This window comes from Hyposmocoma kahamanoa, unplaced genomic scaffold, assembly GCF_003589595.1.
Source record: "Hyposmocoma kahamanoa isolate Upper Pololo Valley unplaced genomic scaffold, ASM358959v1 93, whole genome shotgun sequence".
Lineage (NCBI taxonomy): Eukaryota > Metazoa > Arthropoda > Insecta > Lepidoptera > Cosmopterigidae > Hyposmocoma > Hyposmocoma kahamanoa.
The window spans coordinates 1933542-1953753 of record NW_020654810.1 but is presented as its reverse complement, the minus strand read 5'-3'; the positions used below and the strand labels follow the sequence as shown (position 1 = coordinate 1953753).

Below are 20212 nucleotides of genomic sequence, written 5' to 3'. Positions count from 1 at the left end.
TGTGACCTTATTACACCTGTTATTTTACAATTGGTTTTTTATAGAACTTTAAATACTCGTTTAGCTTTTTCAGATATTCTTGATCTAAAATGTTTAAATTAAATATTATTATGATAAATGTATTCAAATGTTATACTTACAAAGAGCAACCCCTAGAGTTTCTAGCTCGTTCTTCTCAGAGAAATCTGCCTTGCGAATGAGCAGTAGAGTTTAAACAATGAAATAAAGATTTTTCGACTTTGACTTTAACTTAGACATCAAGGTGCAAATCCTCCCGTCCTTCGTCAGACGTCCGTCCGAAACAATTAACTGTCAAATAAGTAAAACGGGGGCACACCCCTTGATGTGGCCGATGGTGTATAGTAAATGCCTATCCACTCTAGCCATAAATAACCTTAAATTGTAGCTTTCGGAGCACAGCGTATTCATTATATTTGTTATTAGAAGGTATAAATCTGTTTACTTGTAAATAAGGAAGGAAAAACTTCCGGTTTGCGGGGGCAATGGACTTTTTTATTATTTATTTATTGTATGTGTAATCCATATGAAATACAAAGTATAAACAAAGAATGCTCAAAAACGCTGGATAACGGGGTACCGGGTTTAATTCCCTATAGGACCTACTTTTAGTGGTAGCCTAATGGTTTGCTCTATCAAGTGACGGGACGAATTAATATGCTTTAGTTTATTCTAATTTATATTATTAATTACTAATAAATTGAACTTAATAAAAATTCATTCAATAAAATATATTTGTAAAACTTAATGTAGCGTAAATTGGAATGTTTTCTTTGTAGAATTAAAAATAAGGTATTTAATTAATAACTATTGTAACTATAGTGAAAAAATAAGGTGGTTTGCATTAATATTAGACATAACTGGTTGAAGACTGTACCACCTCAGTCAACCGTGACCATGGAACCTGTGAAGGGCCCGAAACGTCGGTTTGTTTGAAAAAACAAATATACGCGAGAAATAGTTTAATTTTCTATGTGTAACAATCGCGAAAACCTAAGAACTTGGTAAATAATTTAATTAAAACATTTTTAGTCCGCAATCCGTTGCTAGAGATGTGTGGTCCTCGAATAATTTGTAGTAGCGAAAAACAAATAAATAACAAATGTTATTTTTAAACTTTTACTGCAGCGTAAACGACGAAATGAGTTATCCCAACCGTAACTAATCGCATTAAGTCTTTTAACGCGTACTCTTACTAGCTTGTTAACGAGTAGAGATGGGAATGGCATAGATACCTATTTGTATAAGTATTTCTCGCAACTATTACGAAGGTACTTTTTCGGATCTAATTCGCGTATATATTTTTTTATTCGCGAATTGATTAATGTGTTAAGAAGTCCTTAAAGCAATAGAAATTTTTGTCTCTTATAGTGATAATACGAACAAGTCGTCCACCTGATGGGAAACCACATTTGTAGTGCCGCGCAGAGCTTTAAATCGCAAAGATACGAGAGTCATTGCCACTGCACCTGTCACCCTGAAACATAAGTCGACAAATCCCACATGCCTGTAATTTGACCAGCACCCTTACACTTCAAAACCAGGCTTTGGAGGCAGAAATAGGCAAGGTGGCAGTACTTCCTTGGACGCACTCATTCATTAAGAGTTTTACTGTTTCGGGTCTTTACTGATGTTTTTGTTTCAGAAATAAATATACGCGTTTTCGATTAAAGAAACAGTTTAATAGTTGTTTTTAATTTGTGAAATACTAGACAACATCACGCACTTGTGTCATGGAAATCGCGTGGGGTAGTACTAAGTATATTAAGTTACATTCGAGTACAACCCTATTAATAACAAATTTTTCAACAAGGTGATATTGAGCCATAACAATGTCATCAGATCATTATTTTTTATACCTGTTCCTTTCTTACGCATTATAAAAACTCATCGCTAAAAAGAGAAAGATGTAATTTAAGCAATGTTTAAGTTAGGCCTATAGATGTCTACTGAAGTACTGTCTTATTATAGAGCGTCATTAAAATCGACTCAGTGTGTTGTAAGGGGTTTGAAGTGGTGGCAGTTAAAATTACTTAAAAATAAGTTTACGACGAATGGTTTTGTTTTCGGAGTAAGATGCTGGTTTTATGAGATAAAAGGGTTTAGGAAAGTTAAATAAATTATGTTTAAGTCATCGATGAATCTCTTTGTTGTTGAAGTTACGAAAAAATTGAAATTGCAGAGGGGCTTCTTTGAGGTACGGATGGTGTCACCAATTTAAGTAAAAATCTTAGATAGATAGATAGATAAACACTTTATTCACTGATATAACACAAATACAGATTAAGCATAAAAGAAAGAAACATAACATAATTGTCACAGCAGTGAAGCGGCGCTGACTTAGCATATGCCAAAGTTTCCTGAGGCGCTGGTTTTCAGTCAGAACCAACGAGAGCGATTAAGTTATTTGAAAACAAAAAGTAAATGCATAAAAATTACAATAATAATATTATACATAGTTGCTAAATAGTGCATCTAAAATAACCTGTTTGACATGTAAGTGCATGAGCGAATGTGAATATAATTACAGCTGTAGGAGTAAATTGTGATTTTAAAGAGGTTTTAATGCTGTATAATGTATTTAGCATATAATATAATTATAAAAATAATTTGAATAGATCGAAGCAACAGCAAAATTCGATTCTAGACAGACTACGTAAAAGAATAATCTCAGTACAGAGTACTAAAAAAACCGACCTCAAAAGTACGTGGAACTACTTCTATTTGCCAAGTTTTATTGATATATCCCCTAGTTCGCCACTATACAGGACTTGACACAGGAGATAATAAAAATCTGTTCTCATTACTAAAAGTATATTGAGAGAGAAAAACGCCTTGAATCGGAGAATAGCAAAATCAACCATTAAAATAGTTGCTCCTTATTATAAAATTTAGGCGCTATTTATAAAAATGAATCTTCATGCGTGAACAGCCACCCTTAGAGGTGGTTGATTTTCTTCAAAATGAAATGGGACCACTATGGAGGTACCCTCTTTCCAACAAAAAAATAATCATGAAAATCAGTTCACAAATACCGAAGTTATCGCGTAACATACATACAAAAAAAAACATACAGTCGAATAAAAGGAGGACGTTCTCATCCTCCTTTTATTGAAGTCGGTTAATAAAAACTTGCTTGCTTCTCTTCAGATCTAAGTATTTTTCAAAAGTTAAGGGCCAGGTTAACTGTAACCTGCGATAATATGAGTATACCGCACATAATTATAACTTTGTTTATAAAAAAAACATAAATCTCAAAATTTTGTGGAATTACATCTATTTACCAAGTTTTATTGAAATTGATTAACGGGAAACGAGTGAAATCTAATTGGATTCATTCCCTAATTTGCCTCCGTTTTATTGCAGGCGGAATATTTATTTCGCATTTTGGAAAAACAGTACAGCTGTATAAAAAGTGTTTTACATTCTTGTTAAAATTAAGTTCATCAATTTTGACAGTATTATTATTAAGTTAAAATCGTATTTGTAATTTTTAAGTATAAAAATCGAAGAAATTTGAAATTATTTATCCTCAGAACCATACAAAATACGTCACTTTTTAACTGCCTCTGTGGAAGAACGGTTACCATGCCGGACTGCCACGCAGAGGTCCCAGGTTCGATTCCCGGGCCGGGAGAAATATTTGTATGGCCTACAATTATTTCTCTCGTGAGTTTGGGTGTAATTTGTGGTTGTCTATATGTGTGTCCATGGCACCCGCGACACAGGGTTTCCCTAGTGCGGGGCTATGTTGAGTGTGTGCGTTATTTATTTATTTATTCACTTGTTAAGTTTCACTTAATAATATAAGATAAAATCACATACGTTGCTCTGGTCTTAAAGTAAGTAAGTATAGGACTTGTGTTATCGAAATCGGATACAACAACGGTATTACAAACGCCCAGACTCGAGATAATATAGAAAAGCTAGTTCTTCTACACTAACTCGACCACGGAGGCGGTCAAACTCAAGTCCCGAAACTTCCGAAAGGATTTTAGTTTAACGGTACTTCTCAAAGGCATATTTCATCGTAACCTCATTAAAAAAAGTTAAACGTCTCGCCAGTAAAAGTAAAAACATTAATTTAACCAAAATCTATATAAAACCATTAACCACCGGAGATGCGTTCTGTTTACGTTTAAAAAAAATACGATTTATTTTGCAACCATATATTTGCGCAAGAGTTATACTTCCAACTCACCTATTAATCTCAAGTATCAAATTTCATGGTCCGTAGATTTTTATATAAATGCACTTATGCAATTTCCTAGATTTTAACTCAAACGTGAGTAGTTAATTGATGAATTACTGACTAAATACAGAATCTACAATTACTTTTCCACAATTACCAAAACCGTTAGCAAAACAAGTGGGCATATTTTAATAATGGTTACAAAACAAACCAATATTATGAAGAAATCATATCGATGCTAAAAACGGCATTTACGCTCTTTACGTTCCATATTCAAAAACTATTCGCAAATAGAACATAGGATCAATGCTCTTTGCGAATTTAAAAAAGGAACCGGCAAACGACAAAATGGCGGTTTCCGGCGATCGATCAATCTGCGCGAGCGCAAGTTACCCTTTTAAATTGAAAATTATTCAATTGAGCCAATCGGTTAGCTTTGGATTGAGCGATTTGGCTTTATCACATGTTATGTGGAGTTGCAGACAGCCACTTGAGCGTTTGTAGAATTAAACGACGATCTTCAGATGTTATTGTAAACTGGAAGATATCTATCTAGATCTAGTAGCAGTAGAGCTCCTTGTGACAGAGTTCTTTTAGGGAAGTACTGCCACCTTACCTATTTCTGCCGCCAAACAGTAACGTGCGCATTACTGCTTTCCAGTTTTGAAGGGTGCTGGTGAAATTACAGGCACATGAGGCTTGTCAACTTATGTCTCAGGGTGACAGGCGCAGTGGCAGTGCCCCTCAGATCTTATCGATTTAAAGCTCTGAGTCGCATTGCAACTGTTATGAACAAACCTGTAGTAATAAAAACATCTAAGAAAATTGTTGAAAATCAAGTTACTTCTTAGTTGTTTGTTTAAAATCACAAAGGAATATTTTTGTGACAATTCTTTTTCATGCGACTATAAAGCGTAAAACATTTTATTACACAACCGATCAAATGCGCGAGCGCAGCGCATTGACACATGACCTTAGTTCCCTTCCGGTGCCTCTCTGATTTATCGCCTTTTGTCTTCGCTATAAATACTGGCGGCTCCTGTGATAAGTGATAACTTGTTAAGTTCAAGTATAACATAATTACGGTATATTTAAGTATGACGAGATAAATGTACTAGGCGTTGTGTAATTTTCTTGGTAGTCGTTAAATGCTGTTAACAAGATACTGCACACTTGGGTATAATAATGTCATATCTCCAAAATAACAACTATTCAGGAGAGAGGTTTAAATGGAATAATAACAATGTTATTATTTATTCAGACAACATTTTTTTAAAGTGCTATTATGTTAGTTACTTACAAATATAACTTAAAGACTAGGTAGTAGGCACAAAAATTCAATTAATATCAGGTTCCAGATCCAATAGAAACCATCAACCCGCGTCTCTGGAAACATGGTAGACGCGCAAACATGGTAACTCCATCAACATTCTAAACCCATTATTGTAAGTGACTCGTAGGGCACTAAGCGTGTAGAACAATTGACAGTAGTCTTTGAAAAGTGCAATTTTCACTTGCTTACTACATCGAGCGAACCTGGGTGGCAGCATATTACTTCTGACCGCCAGTGCCCTACGTTCCCTCTCTATACCGGCCAGGTCATCAAGGTCGTCGGTAACATAATGCACATGATATTTAAATTGGTACTTTCGATTCAAATTGGCACCATCAAGCCTGACTTCTGGTGCTAATTCAAATACTTCACCGGCTCAAAGACTACGAACGAAAGAACAATGACAAAATCATTAAAATAATTCGTTAGCGTTTTTAAAATGTCTTAATTACAAGTTTGAATAAAATAAATTCATTAGGCTTTTCAAATTATAATAGCGGCCTATCTGTCTGGAAATAAAATCATATTTAAAAGAAACTATAATGACTAATTATTATGTTACCGGACTGATATCTATAACTATCAGTTTCTTAGTTTCTTAACGTTGAGCGACATCTAGCCGCCAAAAAAGGAATTAGGAAGTATGGATGTGGTCCACATTTAGTTCACGTAATTTCAAATGTATTGATTCGACCGATTTGTAATAAGCTAATAAAAGATAAACTATTTCTTTCAAAATATATAATCGATAATTTCTTCTACAAAGTACCACGCGAGAAAATGGTAAAACTGACAAAAAAGTTCCCAAAATCAACGATAGATGGCACGTTTCACAAAAAAGAATTTGTGTCCGAGTTACCTGTGCAATAGTCTGTGGTATGTTATTAATTAACTCTGTTTTTTTGTTATGGCTTAACTTCATGCCTAACTTTCGTCGTGTCACAAACCCACGGCACTATTCTGTTTCTGTTAACTCTGTTTAAGGCTCCTGTAATTTATTTTGATATAATAATACATCGAATATATTTTAATCAATTACGTAACACTTAACCTCCAAAACTTCAAACTGAATATCTTTAATTCCTAACTTCTCAGAATAATAAACCCAAATCAAAATTTGTTCAGGAATTTCAACTCTATATTTTTTCATATTTTTCATAGACAGACAGACGGAGTTTGCCATTGTCCTTTGTGAACTTAAAACGAGAATTAGCGGTAATTACCAAGCATTTAGTCAAACATAACTATCACAGATGAAACTGACGGTTGAAATCGAGTAGCTTGTCAATAACTCGCAACTCACGGCACTGTCATCTCATTTCAAACGGTTAGGTATATCATATCAGGTTTAAATTACCACCGTTATGTTCTGTGTAGTAATAAAACCGAACTATTACCTACAGTGTTGTATTACAGTTATTTTCTACCACGTTAAAATGTCTAATGTTATAAATAGACACGGTTTGAAATTACCTTTAAATCCTATAAATTGGTTTAAGGAATTGGTTGTCCAAAAACATCGAGTGTATAACCAGAAATAGAGACGAAATGTCATTTAATTTGACTATTCTGCCAAATCATTACGGTGACAACTGCACTCCGATTGGCCAGCCCGAAATCGAAACAATTGAAAGGTGTCAATTGTTTCACTTCAAATCGACCAGTTTAACTTGAGCTTTGCTATAATGGACGAAAATTGAAAAATTACATATATTAAATGTGATACGTTTGTTTTGTAATTAGATGTGTTGCTGTTTTTCTCACACCACCGAATGAAACAGTCCCCCATAGTTCGAGATATTATCTTTATTACAATAAACACATAAAACAGAATATACGGGGACGTACATACTGGTCAGTTGTTAACGTTGTACTATATCAGCTATCTAATTTGTGATTTCAATGCAAACGAGAGTTGATATTTAAAAGTGATATAATGGGCCATTTGATTCATGAGTTGCCAGGGATGGAAGGCCCTTATTTCGTCTCTATTTCTGGTTATATACTCGATGTCCAAAAAGTACGTGCGGTTTTTGCTGTTCTTTATTTCAATTATCTAACTTTAATTTTCATCCTCTATGAAACAGAACTTTTATGTTTTAAAATGTATATTGTCTATGGTGATTTAAGCGCGCATTTTTAAAAACAAGGCTCAATAGTTTTAATTTTATATAATTGATGAAAAACGCCCAGAGCTGGTGATAATGTTGTCGTATTTCATCATGATAATGCCAAACCACACACGTAAATACAAAGCCGTCAAAAACTATTACAGTAAGTTGGAAAGTGTTACCTAATCCACCGTATTAGCCCGACATAGAATAGAATAGCAATATTGCACACAAAATAGAAACAGTGACAATACATCATAGTTTCCCAAAGTGGGTCCCTAACGCAATTACGAGGCGTTGATGCAGACCTGGAGGTGTTACCGCATTTGAAAAAAAAACCTGAATTATCTATATAAACTACACAGCATAATATATATATTTTTTGCTTGTGATTTTTTTTGTGTTAACTTAATATAAAAAAATTGTGTTTCCAATTATTTTTTGTGGTGGTGGTAGAAATTTTTTTATGTTGCCTAAATGGGCGGTGAGCCAATACCTTTGGGAACCTATGCAATACATAACACACTCATAATTAAACGTCGGCCATAAGAATATTCCTCTCGCCCCGGGAATGGAACCCGGGATCTTTGCGTAGTAATCCAGCTTGGCAATCTTTCGGCCCACGGTGACAGTTCAAATTATAGTGAAAGGTATAATCGGTGGCCTTATCGCTACACAGTGATCTCTTTCAGGCAACCTTACACCTTACAAAATTATTACGGAGTTTCATAAAAACAGCCCCTTCAGATTATCACTTGTTTCGGTCTTTACAAAATTCTTTGAATGGACACGATTTAAATAGGAAATAGACCATCAAACGGCAAACGAGACAAGTAAAGACATTAATTATTATGTAAAGATTATTGACTTACAATTATATGGACGTCGGGTCCGCGCTAAAAAGTGTCCGAACTTATAGGGCGTTAAAATCGTATACAGAGCGTCATTCACGCTTTAGTCTTCGTTTGTATCTTCTGACAGTGAAGAAAGCAAAATTAGACAGTACTGCGATGACATTACAATTTAAATTCAACGTTTTAGCTTTTTCATATTCCTTTACATGTCACTACGTTTAAATAGGTTGACTTGGGACATTTTTTTCGTGGTTTTTGTATTAGACCCGTCGTCCATTTATTTGTAAGTCAATGGTAAAGATGATTAAAGATTGTAGATCAACATGGTTAATACAGAATTTATTCAAGTTTTTTGCTTACACTTTAGAACAAAATATAATAATCCCGAGATTTCAGAGGGAGGTATTATCTACTCTGTATATATTTAGTCTTCATTGAAGTTTAGGTACATATACTCTGCACTTATGAAATTCATACTCTTTGATATTTTGTTTTCTTTAATACGTAAATGTTTTTCATTTATATTTTGATACCACATGAAAAATTTTGGCCAACCTAGGTTAGGTTTAACGTTACTTATTTCATGACAGTTGTTAAATAACGCATGCATTGAACAAGTTACTGACTACCGTGCACAGCCTGTACCTATGCAAGAACTAGTGTAACATGAGACATGTATTGTCATTATAAAGTTTTAAGTTAACGATTTGTCTGGTATTTGTCTAAAGAAAAGAAAGCAAATTCAATTATAGAAAACTAATGCAACCCGACACTTTGCTTGTCGTGACGACAGACAAACTAATTGATATCATGTTCCATACTCTTTCAAATGAAGTGTTCTATTTCCGACTACCCTACGAAAAACAATCTAAATTCAAATTAGTTTTCTTTTCTCTTTTCTTTAATCGCATCTAATGGCGTAGTGTTTTCAATCTGCTTTTTTATGCCAAGAACAATAATTAGAAAAAAAAACTGAATAATTCTTTTGTTCTGAATTGAAATGACTACTCAAAAATGAGTTTTGTTTTCAGATTTTCGGATTATAGACAATGTTAATTTGTGCCAGTATCGTTAAATAGAATCTGGCATTGACGTTTGACGTTACATAAACAAAAACAAAAGATGCATTAGCATCGAACGATGATTAATCGTCTCGTCAGTTCATTCAAAACTCCGGTCAGTTTATGAATGGAATAATCACTCCTACGCTTTGTTAGCGCGAACACACACTACGTAGAATTATTTCTGAACGGAAAAGAAAGTTCGGAACTTGTAACAATAAAATTACATACCATTGTTTATGTTAAAGTAACTTATGCTTTCCTATGTTATTACGATATATTATTTAATTGAAGCCGTGTTTATTCGGAGGAAACAGTTAAAATATGAAGAGCGTTGAAAGCTGGCATTTATTTCAATCGGCCCGCTGCTTTTAAAATGCCACCATGATTTATATTTGAGATTGAAATGTTTATTTTACTGATATTTCTTTAATAACGTAGCCCTGTAGGTCATAAAAAACTTTTTGTAAGAAATTACAATGTCAATTTCAACACGACAATGGAATAAAACTTTAAAAAATAAGAAGGTGGAATGACCCTAGTAAGTAAATTGTGCTAACAGCAATGCCCATCTATTTCCTTAAGAAGTAAAGTAAAAATTATATAAACCGGAGATGTTCAACGATTACGCTTTACAATTGTGATGGTCATTACATATTCCACGGTACTGTTCCGCCGTCCGGCCGACGAACTTTGTGATATGTGCTGGCCGCAAATCATTGTGTTATTCTCTTTTTAAATAGTGCGGTTTTTGAACGCACTTAGAATAGAGAAAAAAGAAATCGAAAATGGCGGTTAGAGGATGTTTTTGAAATTACATTTAATACGGTACTGTTTTATAAAACGGTAGGAAGAAATTGCTTCATATTTTTGAGGATTTTCTCTATGGTTTACGAGTTTTACGACTAACATCTTGGGACTTATGCAGCTGCCTCGTTTATTAGTACTTGAAAGTAATCCGTGATATTTCTAGTGCTGTGTTTACATTCCCACGTCAGCGTGTCGATAGCTTAAACCAAGTTACGTTTAACATTCCAAAACAGTTATATTCTTAAGAACCAAAGAGAAAATCGTATGTTTCGGAGCGGTAAAGATAAATTTGCAGCTTGTCTTTAACGTAGCGTTAGAAGTTTTACTAATACAAATTTAATTTTACGAGTAACAACAGCATGTTGCTTTTAAATTAAGAGAAATAGATGTTTGGCAAGTGCAAGTATAAGTTTGTAAAGCATAGCGTTCGTCACTTGTCAATCATTTGTTCGTAAACAAACCCTGAAAGTGTAAAATTGTCATAGAAAAACAAAATACAAAGTTGAGAGAAACGCAAGAAGCACATTGCCCTTACTGATGACTGGTTAAAGCACAAGCAAATGTGACTCAATAAAAATAAAGACTAAAAGATTGAAGAACAACTTATATGGCACAAATTAAAAGAAACCTGCATCTTAAAGTGCGAACAAATATGGCGAATGGGCTTGTTTGCGGATGGCTCGCGAGCTGCACGCGTGCAGTACGTGGTGCGATCTGTTCGCATGCCGCACGCGCGCATTATGAGATGTCATTACAGAGACGTACTTAATTGCACGCGTGCAGCGTGCGTGCAATCTGTACGCACCCTCAGGATTGCTTGTCAAATAGCCACTGTGATTATATATATTCGTCTGAATTTTTTTATTTTTTTTCAAGGCAACTTTATCTACCCTAGGTTAGCGGACAATTTTGCCAGGGTCAAGTTTAATGGCGTGGATGAAATTTTTAGGATGGGATATCCGCGATGAATAACGTAATATAGAATAAAATCGGGGTATTAATAAAAATAACAAGCAAAAATTTAAAGAAAAATAGACCTTAGTAGAGTTGTTGCTAGTTACGCAAAAAATAGAATAAAATATTTATATAAGGCCGAGGAAGTTATATTCCTCTCTATGTATCTGTATCCTTAGAATAATAATGCATAGAATGATAGTTTCATATCAAACGAACTGTCACAAGTGAGGCAAAAATCAAATTCATGTAGGCTAGTTTTAGTAGTAGGTTAATTTTCGGTTTTAGTGAATATTTATATAAAAATACAAGTTGAAACGCGTTACTTCCTTGTGGAATGTGACGTTAGTATCTATTTTATGTTTGTCTGACGTATTTTTACACTAATTTACCGCACATTTCGTCATTTTTAGCTAAAATTCTTGAGCTGTTCGCGGTGCAAGTTGACCTTGAGCACTGAAGGCCCGCCCGCTCGTGTAGGCCCATTGGGCGCGCTTCAATTTGCCTCACTTAGCGTGTGCGGACTAGGTTTCTATGCGTTATTATTCTAAGTCTGTATCCTTGAAGTTAACAACGCATAACGACGAGAATGCGAGAATTTTTATCTCAATTCGCGGATGCGTGCATTTTAGCGTTTTCAAACGTGATCTATCTAAGTTTAACTTATCTGTCACTTATTTAAATTGTAATTAAACTGCTTTTTCAACGATTTTATTATCACTTGTATGTATCCAAGTTGAAAAAAAAATCATTTTGACAAACTTTTACGTACTCGTACAAACGGCGGCACGTCTCGCATCAATACCTTTAAGAGTCAATATTACCTCGGCTTGAATTAAAATTTTTCCCGTACTAATATGGTTCATTTTGCATTCGAGCAGCAAGGACGCTGGCTTTATTACAGAATTATTTTTTTTTACAAACGAATACTATACGTCATTGACTTACAATTATATGGACGTCGGGTCCGCGCTAAAAAGTGTCCGCACTTGTAAGGCGCTAAAATCGTATACAGAGCGCCAAACTCCGCTTTAGTCTTCATTTGTTCTACTGACAGCGCGATACTGCGATGACATTACAATTTAAATTTCGAATAGGTTGACTTGGGACATTTTTTTCCTGGTTTTTGTATTAGACCCGTCGTCCATTTATTTGTAAGTCAATGCTATACGTTTCTATTTAGTTCAGTTGATATTGAAAAAAATCAATGGTATATGTAAAGTACCTCTTGTGAAATTTCGAGGTAAGTTTGTGTTTTTTTATATCGTGAAAATTTTTAGTAATTGTGTTTTCACACTTTAGACTAATCAGTGTATAGCCTCAATTTTATTATATATTTTTTCCAAAGTGATTTATTCAACGCTTTCGCTATTATGTGGAATCTACCAAAAGCCTTTTAAGGTTGTGTCGACCAGCTTATTATAATTTAAAAAAAAAGTCAATGTAAAAAGCTCTCAAAGTTCAACGCAAATTGACTAACTGACTTTATTATGGCAAAAGGTTTAAATATAGCCGTAATTGAACGCGAATTATCAACCGGATACATTTGGGTCGTCAAGTAAATTTAACACAACAATTGCGTGTACGCAAATAATTTGTGCTAGCGGCTTTACAAATTTAGAAATTATTCAAAGATACAACTATCAACCTTATGATTAACGGAATAGAGTGCTGTAGAGATGTAAATTTAAATAAAGAAATTTGTATTAATGATTTTTTTTGGGTAAGATAAAAAAATTTGTATTAGTGTTCATTGTTAGTGCATTTAAATGACCTAGTTTTACCAATATTTCTTGAGCAACAGGAAACTAAAGTCTTTACTAGTCATCAATATCAATCCTTTTATACATCCCACTGTGTAGATCACCACAATAAATAATTAAAACACGTATATTTTATATTAACTTATCACAAAAAAAACTATATATATAATATATATTAGAGGTCCTTGTGAAAGAGTTCAGGAGTCAAGAGTCCAGGGAAGTTCTGCCTCCTTACCTATTTCTGCCGCCAATCAGTAATGCTCACATTACTGTGTTCCGGGTTTGAAGGGTAAGGGTGCTGGTGAAGCTATAGGCACATGAAACAACTTATGTCTCAGGGTGACGATTTGAAGCTCTGAGTGACACTGCAACTGTTATGGACAGGCGTATAGCTTCCCTTCAGTGGCACGACTTGTCCGTCCCGTCACTTGATATTATAAAAAAAATCTAATGTTGTATTTAAAAATGAAAGAATTTTAACTCATGCTGAACTAAATATTTTTACCTCAAAAATAAATTCCCACGTAACTACCTTGGTTATCGTAACTTAATATCAAAAGTAACTATTACGAAATTTGTGATATCAACATCAAGTACCTATCTGTCTAATAAAATCTATAAAGATTTTATACCCAAGGTCCGTTGAAGGTTTGCGTAGGCGCTTCTTAAGCAAGTTAAATCCCGTGGGTGTTTTACTAGGTAATGCTTTGCAATTAGTTTGTTTATAACCTTTTAAGTTCAGTTTGCTTGATCGTAAACAAAGTATGTTTGTTTTGGTTTACAATGATGCCTAGTCCTAATACTATACAAACATATTTACGTCCTACTGCCACCACAATGCGGGTTGGAGACTTTACAGGTATCCAAGAATTATAAATCGTTTTTAACGTGCAGGGAGCCTACCACAACCTTTTAAAACAATATTACTTTAACCTTACATTGACTTTTCATGACGCGCTTAAAGTAAGCTTATTATAATGTTAAAACTATAATGTTTTATTGGCAGCTTTGTGACTATTCATTCACGCAGTTCGTACTATGACGCGACAATAACACGACATTAGCTGTACTTAATGCTAAACGTTCTCCACCTTTCGCCATTAACTATAATTTCTTTTTTTTTATTGTATTAAGCCACGGGATGAATAAACTGTGCGCCTGGTAGTAATCGACACGCCTGCCCATAGCATTTACAGTGCCAGTCAGATTTTTAAGATATGAGAAGCACTGCCACTGCGTCCGTCACCCTGAGGCATAAGTTGACAAGTACACTTTGAAACTGGTTAGCGGTATTGCTCAGATTACTACTTGGCGGCAGAAATAGATAAGGTAGTATTTCCCTGGACGGACTCTTTTACAAGAAGCTCTACTGCTATACACTGTTAGAACAGATGATGGCGATGTTTGGAACTATTACGAACTGTAGGTTCAACGTAACCTAAATTATCTTACAATTTTATGTTAGGAATGTGAACTATTCGGCGCCAAGAAAGTGCTGGGTGCCGCAAAAGATGATGTTTTACTAAATAACCGCCTCCACACATTTTAGTTTATGTTTAATTAATTAAAAGTAATTATAATGAATACTTCGTGTAGGTGTGCCGAGATTTTGTTTGCCTTTCGTAATCTTTCAAATCATTTACATATAACGTCTGTATTTGATTAACAACCGTAAATTAAATCCTAATGGTGTCCTTTGTGGGAATGTTGTAAGTTATAACTAATTTTAACATCTATGGATTCAGAGCAGTTAACGTCAGGCCATAACGAATGATATCTCACGAATGGCAGAGAAGCATCCTCATTTTCTTTGAGCCGTTTTTCTCTGATTGGATGAGAATTGAAATGACGTATGCGCCTTGCGCGCTTGATGTCCTATGACGTTTTAATCCGGCAATGTTTACGATACAACAAGTTCTATAATTGAGCGACGCGGGAGAGTTCAACACATCGCAGTCCATCTTTTTAGAATACGACACAAATAACATTCTATATTTGTAAATTTATACCAACATCGACGCCATGTTTCTTTCAATTTTCACTCCTAACACTACTCTTTACGACACACAGTTGTTTGTGTTGACATTTAGTATTAGGTACTTTGTTTCACTCGTGTTGAATATAGATCCTAAGGTACGACAGGCTATGCCGATGACCACATGCATCAATGTTTGTAAATAGAACATCTCGTACTACGAGAACGTTTTGATCTTTTACACTTCAGGTTGTGTCCCATCCAACGCTTATTTTTCTTAGCGGCCCATCACCGAGTGAATGATCACAGTTCAATGTAAGCCGTATTTTAAGTCAGCGTTTCTGACAGCCGGCAGTTTGTTTAGAGATCTGAGGCCATGTGCGGCCGCTAGTGACATCTCTGCATCTACTCAGATGCTTCGCATAGCAGCTTCCAACGTTGTTTACAAACAAATTCATATACCTATGCGCCTTTATTATTCAAACGACGCTTCGTCTGTACATATGCAGTAGTATTATCTTGTCAATACTTCATATTCTTTCGAGGAAATTAGCCTGAGCATGTGAAAAGAAACTGGTTCAGAAGAATCTAACAAGTTTATTTGCTCATTTCATTACCCAGCTGGTTTGGGAAGTGAAAAATCACGCTTATCTCGATGCAAACAAGGGAACGGTGGTCCGTAGCCAGCCATCTGTTCGTTGCGCCCATAAAGATAACGAAAAAGGAACGCATAGCATTCATTTAGTATCAGGCCCTTGGGTCGAGCACTCCTGTGGATTGCGCGCGAAAAACCAACGCCGCCATTTTGCATATTTTCAATGTGCTCCATATTCGAACGCACGGTGCGTAGCTCGTTGTTTGATATTCTCTTTTTTCTAGTTGGTTTATTTATAATCACGTTGTCCTATTTAATCCGTTAGGCTGGTGTGGCTGCGCTTCAATCAGTCTTAGCTCTACCAGTTGCTATTGACGTTGTGTTTTGTAACTTACAAAATATTTATCAAAATGTTTAAAAAGCTACTAGCTAAATTAAAAAAGGTGATGAGTGTTGAGGACTTTTTCAAATTTTTAAAAAAATGTACAATATTTGAATGTATGTTTGTTTGTTACAGATATACCCGGATCCGGAGTCGGAGAAGGCTATTATGGGATCTGTGGTCTACTGCATCCATCATAAAGAAGGATGCCAGTGGTCAGACGAATTACGTAAACTAAAGGTAAGTTTTTATCCCGCTCTATTTTGTTGAATGCAGCATTTTGTATAACATTGTAGGCGTCTACGTTACGTTTGATTATACATGCCTGGTTATGTCTGTTGGCCTATTTTGAGGTGTTTGTTCTTCAAATTAGGCCAATTAAATATACTATCCGGAATTCCTAGACTTTTTAAGGCCTGTTTTCAGGTCGCTTTGTCTTAATTAAATATAATAACTTAAACGTTAAGTAATTACGTCCAAGAATAATTCAGATATCGAATATTTTTTCGTAAAATGTGTGTATTTTTCTTATTTACTCATTTTTGGGAATGAAATAAATTTATCGACAAGTACCTTTTTTTTCTAAACATTCACGACCTTCTGACACACCTCTTCTAGGACAGACCTGCACATTGGACTTTATAGACTGTTGTGTGGCACGTCATAGCCGTTTAAAAACCCTGTGAATAACTCAATCGATCAAAATTCTCTATCTACTTGATGATTCAACAAATGTTATCTCTATATAAATATCATTTTGATCATTTGTACAGCAATAGTTAACACGCCAGTGTTGACTGATTGTTGTTTAGTTTATCATTATCAAAAGGAAGTAAAGCTGTCACATATTTAAAAACTGACAAGAATGTTAATGAGATAATTTTATCTAATTCCGACATGAATAATAAAGTTAATATAAATTTATTTAAAACTCTGCTGGTGTCCGCGACTTGATTTGCGTAGAATAAGCACTTCGTTTGACGGCCTCTGTGGTCGAGTGGCTTGCACACGGTTTTCAAGGTGTCGCCATCTCAGAGGTCCCAGGTTCGATTCCCGGCCGGGTCAGTGCAGAAACTAACTTTTCTATATTATCTCGGGTCTGGGTGTTTGTGGTACCATCGTTGTTTCCAATTTCCATAACACAAGTGCTCTAGCTTATTTATTGTTACTTTGGGTAACTTACTGTACCAATTCTCATAGTTTTATTGGTTTTCCATACAAACTTTCATCCTCTTTAAGCCTATGTCTTTCTCCTAGGTCCCATCTATCTTTATACCCAAATTCATCAAAACTGGTTCAGCGGTTTAGGCGTGAAAACATAATAGACAGACGGACAAAGTTTCGTATTTACAATAATAATTTGGATTTTAACTTCTCCATGGAGCGTTACGTCAACGTCAATGGGTATGAGAGCATTTGCATACTCTGTCCGATCCATATCAGGCCCTGTATTTTCGTAACAGTCGACCGCATTGACAGACATATGATGCGAATGAAACGTCATACTTCGTCTTTTGATTACATTGACTTACAATTATGTATATGGACGTCGGGTCCGCGCTAAAAAGTGTCCGCACTTGTAAGGCGCTAAAATTGTATACAGAGCGCCAAACTCCGCTTTAGTCTTCATTTGTTCTACTGACAGCGCGATACTGCGATGACATTACAATTTAAATTTCGAATAGGTTGACTTGGGACATTTTTTTCGTGGTTTTTGTATTAGACCCGTCGTCCATTTATTTGTAAGTCAATGTTTGATTAGGTCGAGCATTATTACTTATTGTTTCGGACGGTGAACAGTTGACTCCCATTTCCGAATTACGAGAAAGGTCCGAAATGTCACAGGGATCATTTTATCTCTAAGTGTACAAGCAATATTAGTATTATATACTTTTAAACTTTCGCGTTGCATTGTACTAACATTTGGAAACGGGAATAAGCGCGTTTAAATACGAATAGGTATTTTTCACACCTTGTTTCCAGACGTTTCTGCTAAGTTGCACTGGCCGTGGTCACGGGCTGACTGGTGTGTGGTGCTTACATCTCCATCCACTCGCATTATATTTTTCAAACTACCGCCACACACAACAATAATGGCGTCCGTATTCTGTAATTGAACGCATTTATTCCCGTTTCCAAATGTTATTCGTATTTTCTGGGATTCGAGCCAGACTTGGTTAACAAACGACATCCGAAGTGGGTCCAAGTTTTCTAGATTTGTATGGTCTTGGATTCGGAACGTATATGAATCGGATACAATAGGAAACGCACTTATGCTACAATGGCCATAGGTGCATGTGGTGGTTCCTTGTGAATCTCTTCTGCTATATTCTGACTACCTACGCGCTACAGGATTTTTCAATTTGATCTTAGAACGTCTGTCGTGGCTGTCCTCTTCCACTATTGCCTTCTACGCTTAATAGGTATATATCTCCTTCGCCACCCTACTTTTATTAGCTCCATCTACCTAAACCACCTCAACATATCTCTATTTTTGTCATAGCGTCGAAATGAACTGTATCAAATATCTCATATACCAAATATTGTTTGGAACATTCTTAGACAAAGACTCATAAATAAAGCAGTTTAGCTACATTTTTCATCGACTTCAAAACCTGCGACACTGCTCGCATTAGTGCACCAAACACAATTTAAACAGCCTTAAAACAAACTAACCGTAGCAACATTTTGTATGCGCAGGCGCACCTGAACACGTGCAAGCACGACGCGGTTCTGTGCGCGGCGCAGTGTGGCGCCATGATCCCGCGCGTTCTGATGCAAGATCATCTCAGATACACCTGTCCAAGAAGGCGGGCAAACTGCGAACATTGTGGGAAAGAGTTTTCCGGGAGCGCTCTTGAGGTAAGCTGTGAAGAATCTTTCTGGCGAATAGAAGGAATGATCCAAGGGACAAACTTAGATGAACTGAAGTTCAAAATCAGTTATTAAATCCAATACATTTCCAAAACCAATTTGTGTATACTTTTCCTGTTCTAAAATACGGAGGACAGGATATGAAATTTCTTTATAAAAATTAACGTTATATAATCGACAAATACCTGACCTTGAGAATGGTGTATCAAATACTGGTCTTTCCAATAGGACTCTAGAAAGATATCTAGACCGGAATAAATATTTTGAATGTAAATAGCACAGATAGATAACTTGTATCAATGACCTTTAAATTTGCTATGTTGCTCACTTGTTTCATGAAAATCTAATCAGCGCAGTTCCCATATCTTTTCTACGTAAGTTTAGTTTATCGTGGCCTTCCCTATCAAACTCTTGATTGTACGGGAAGGGCACTATAGTCTGTGCAAGCAAACCCTCACAGGGACCTGCTCAGTCAGGTCCTGACCCCAGTTTGGGAGTCCGTTTCAGGTGTAGCCACACATGAAAACGTACCCAACACGAGTCGGTTATTATCTAATCAGAGCAGTGAAGCAATAAGACAAACTTTTCTGGCGTAGTGTGAACTGTTGCACCAGATTTTACGAACCAAGCTGTTACGAACTAAGAGAATACCATTAGCCATTCCTCGATATTTATAAATCAAGTTCAATCGCCGTTTGATGCTTGCTGCGTGACTTTAACTACCAGTTAACATCTTGCACAAATTAGATGCCTATAACATGTAACAGAAGGTTTCTGCAGAATTTCAAATGAACGAAGACACTAATACTGTTTGGGAAGAAACGGACATTAGGAACATAGCCCACGGAGATACGTTGTCTATCTGTGTGTGTTCTACCGTCTTTATAGTGGAGAGTGCCATCCCCACATCTTAGATGCATGGCATTGTAAGACCACGCGAGCATCTCTTTTTCCTTCCTCGAACCTGCAAGAAGTGGAATAATCTTCCTCCTGACGTATTTCCTTTGCGTTATGAGGTTCTTCAATGACATCCCATCAAGTGGCTCGTCTGCTAGTTTGCCTCCTTCTATACATAAAATAATAATAAAACTAGTATGAAAACTTCATAGAAAAGTAGCAATAGGAATTGTTTGTGGGAGCGCCCGCCGAGAGCCGTGTACGGACGCACACATTCACATCCCTCGATGCACTCGCGTTGCATAACCCTGGGCTTCAATTTTACTAATTTTCTTGTACTGACCATTGTAATTACATTGAAAATCCACTGATATCATATTGCAATTATGATGC

General features: G+C 35.7%; 1 protein-coding gene across 1 annotated transcript in view; it reads left to right on the top strand.

Annotated features, from left to right (window-relative positions):
• LOC113237497 (TNF receptor-associated factor 4) overlaps positions 1–20212 on the top strand; it is a 61196-nt gene that overhangs the window by 33188 nt on the left and 7796 nt on the right. The window contains exons 2-3 of the mRNA XM_026473995.1: positions 16184–16288; positions 18749–18910. Coding sequence (XP_026329780.1) covers positions 16184–16288; positions 18749–18910 — 267 coding nt within the window. The remainder of the gene's footprint in view (positions 1–16183; positions 16289–18748; positions 18911–20212) is intronic.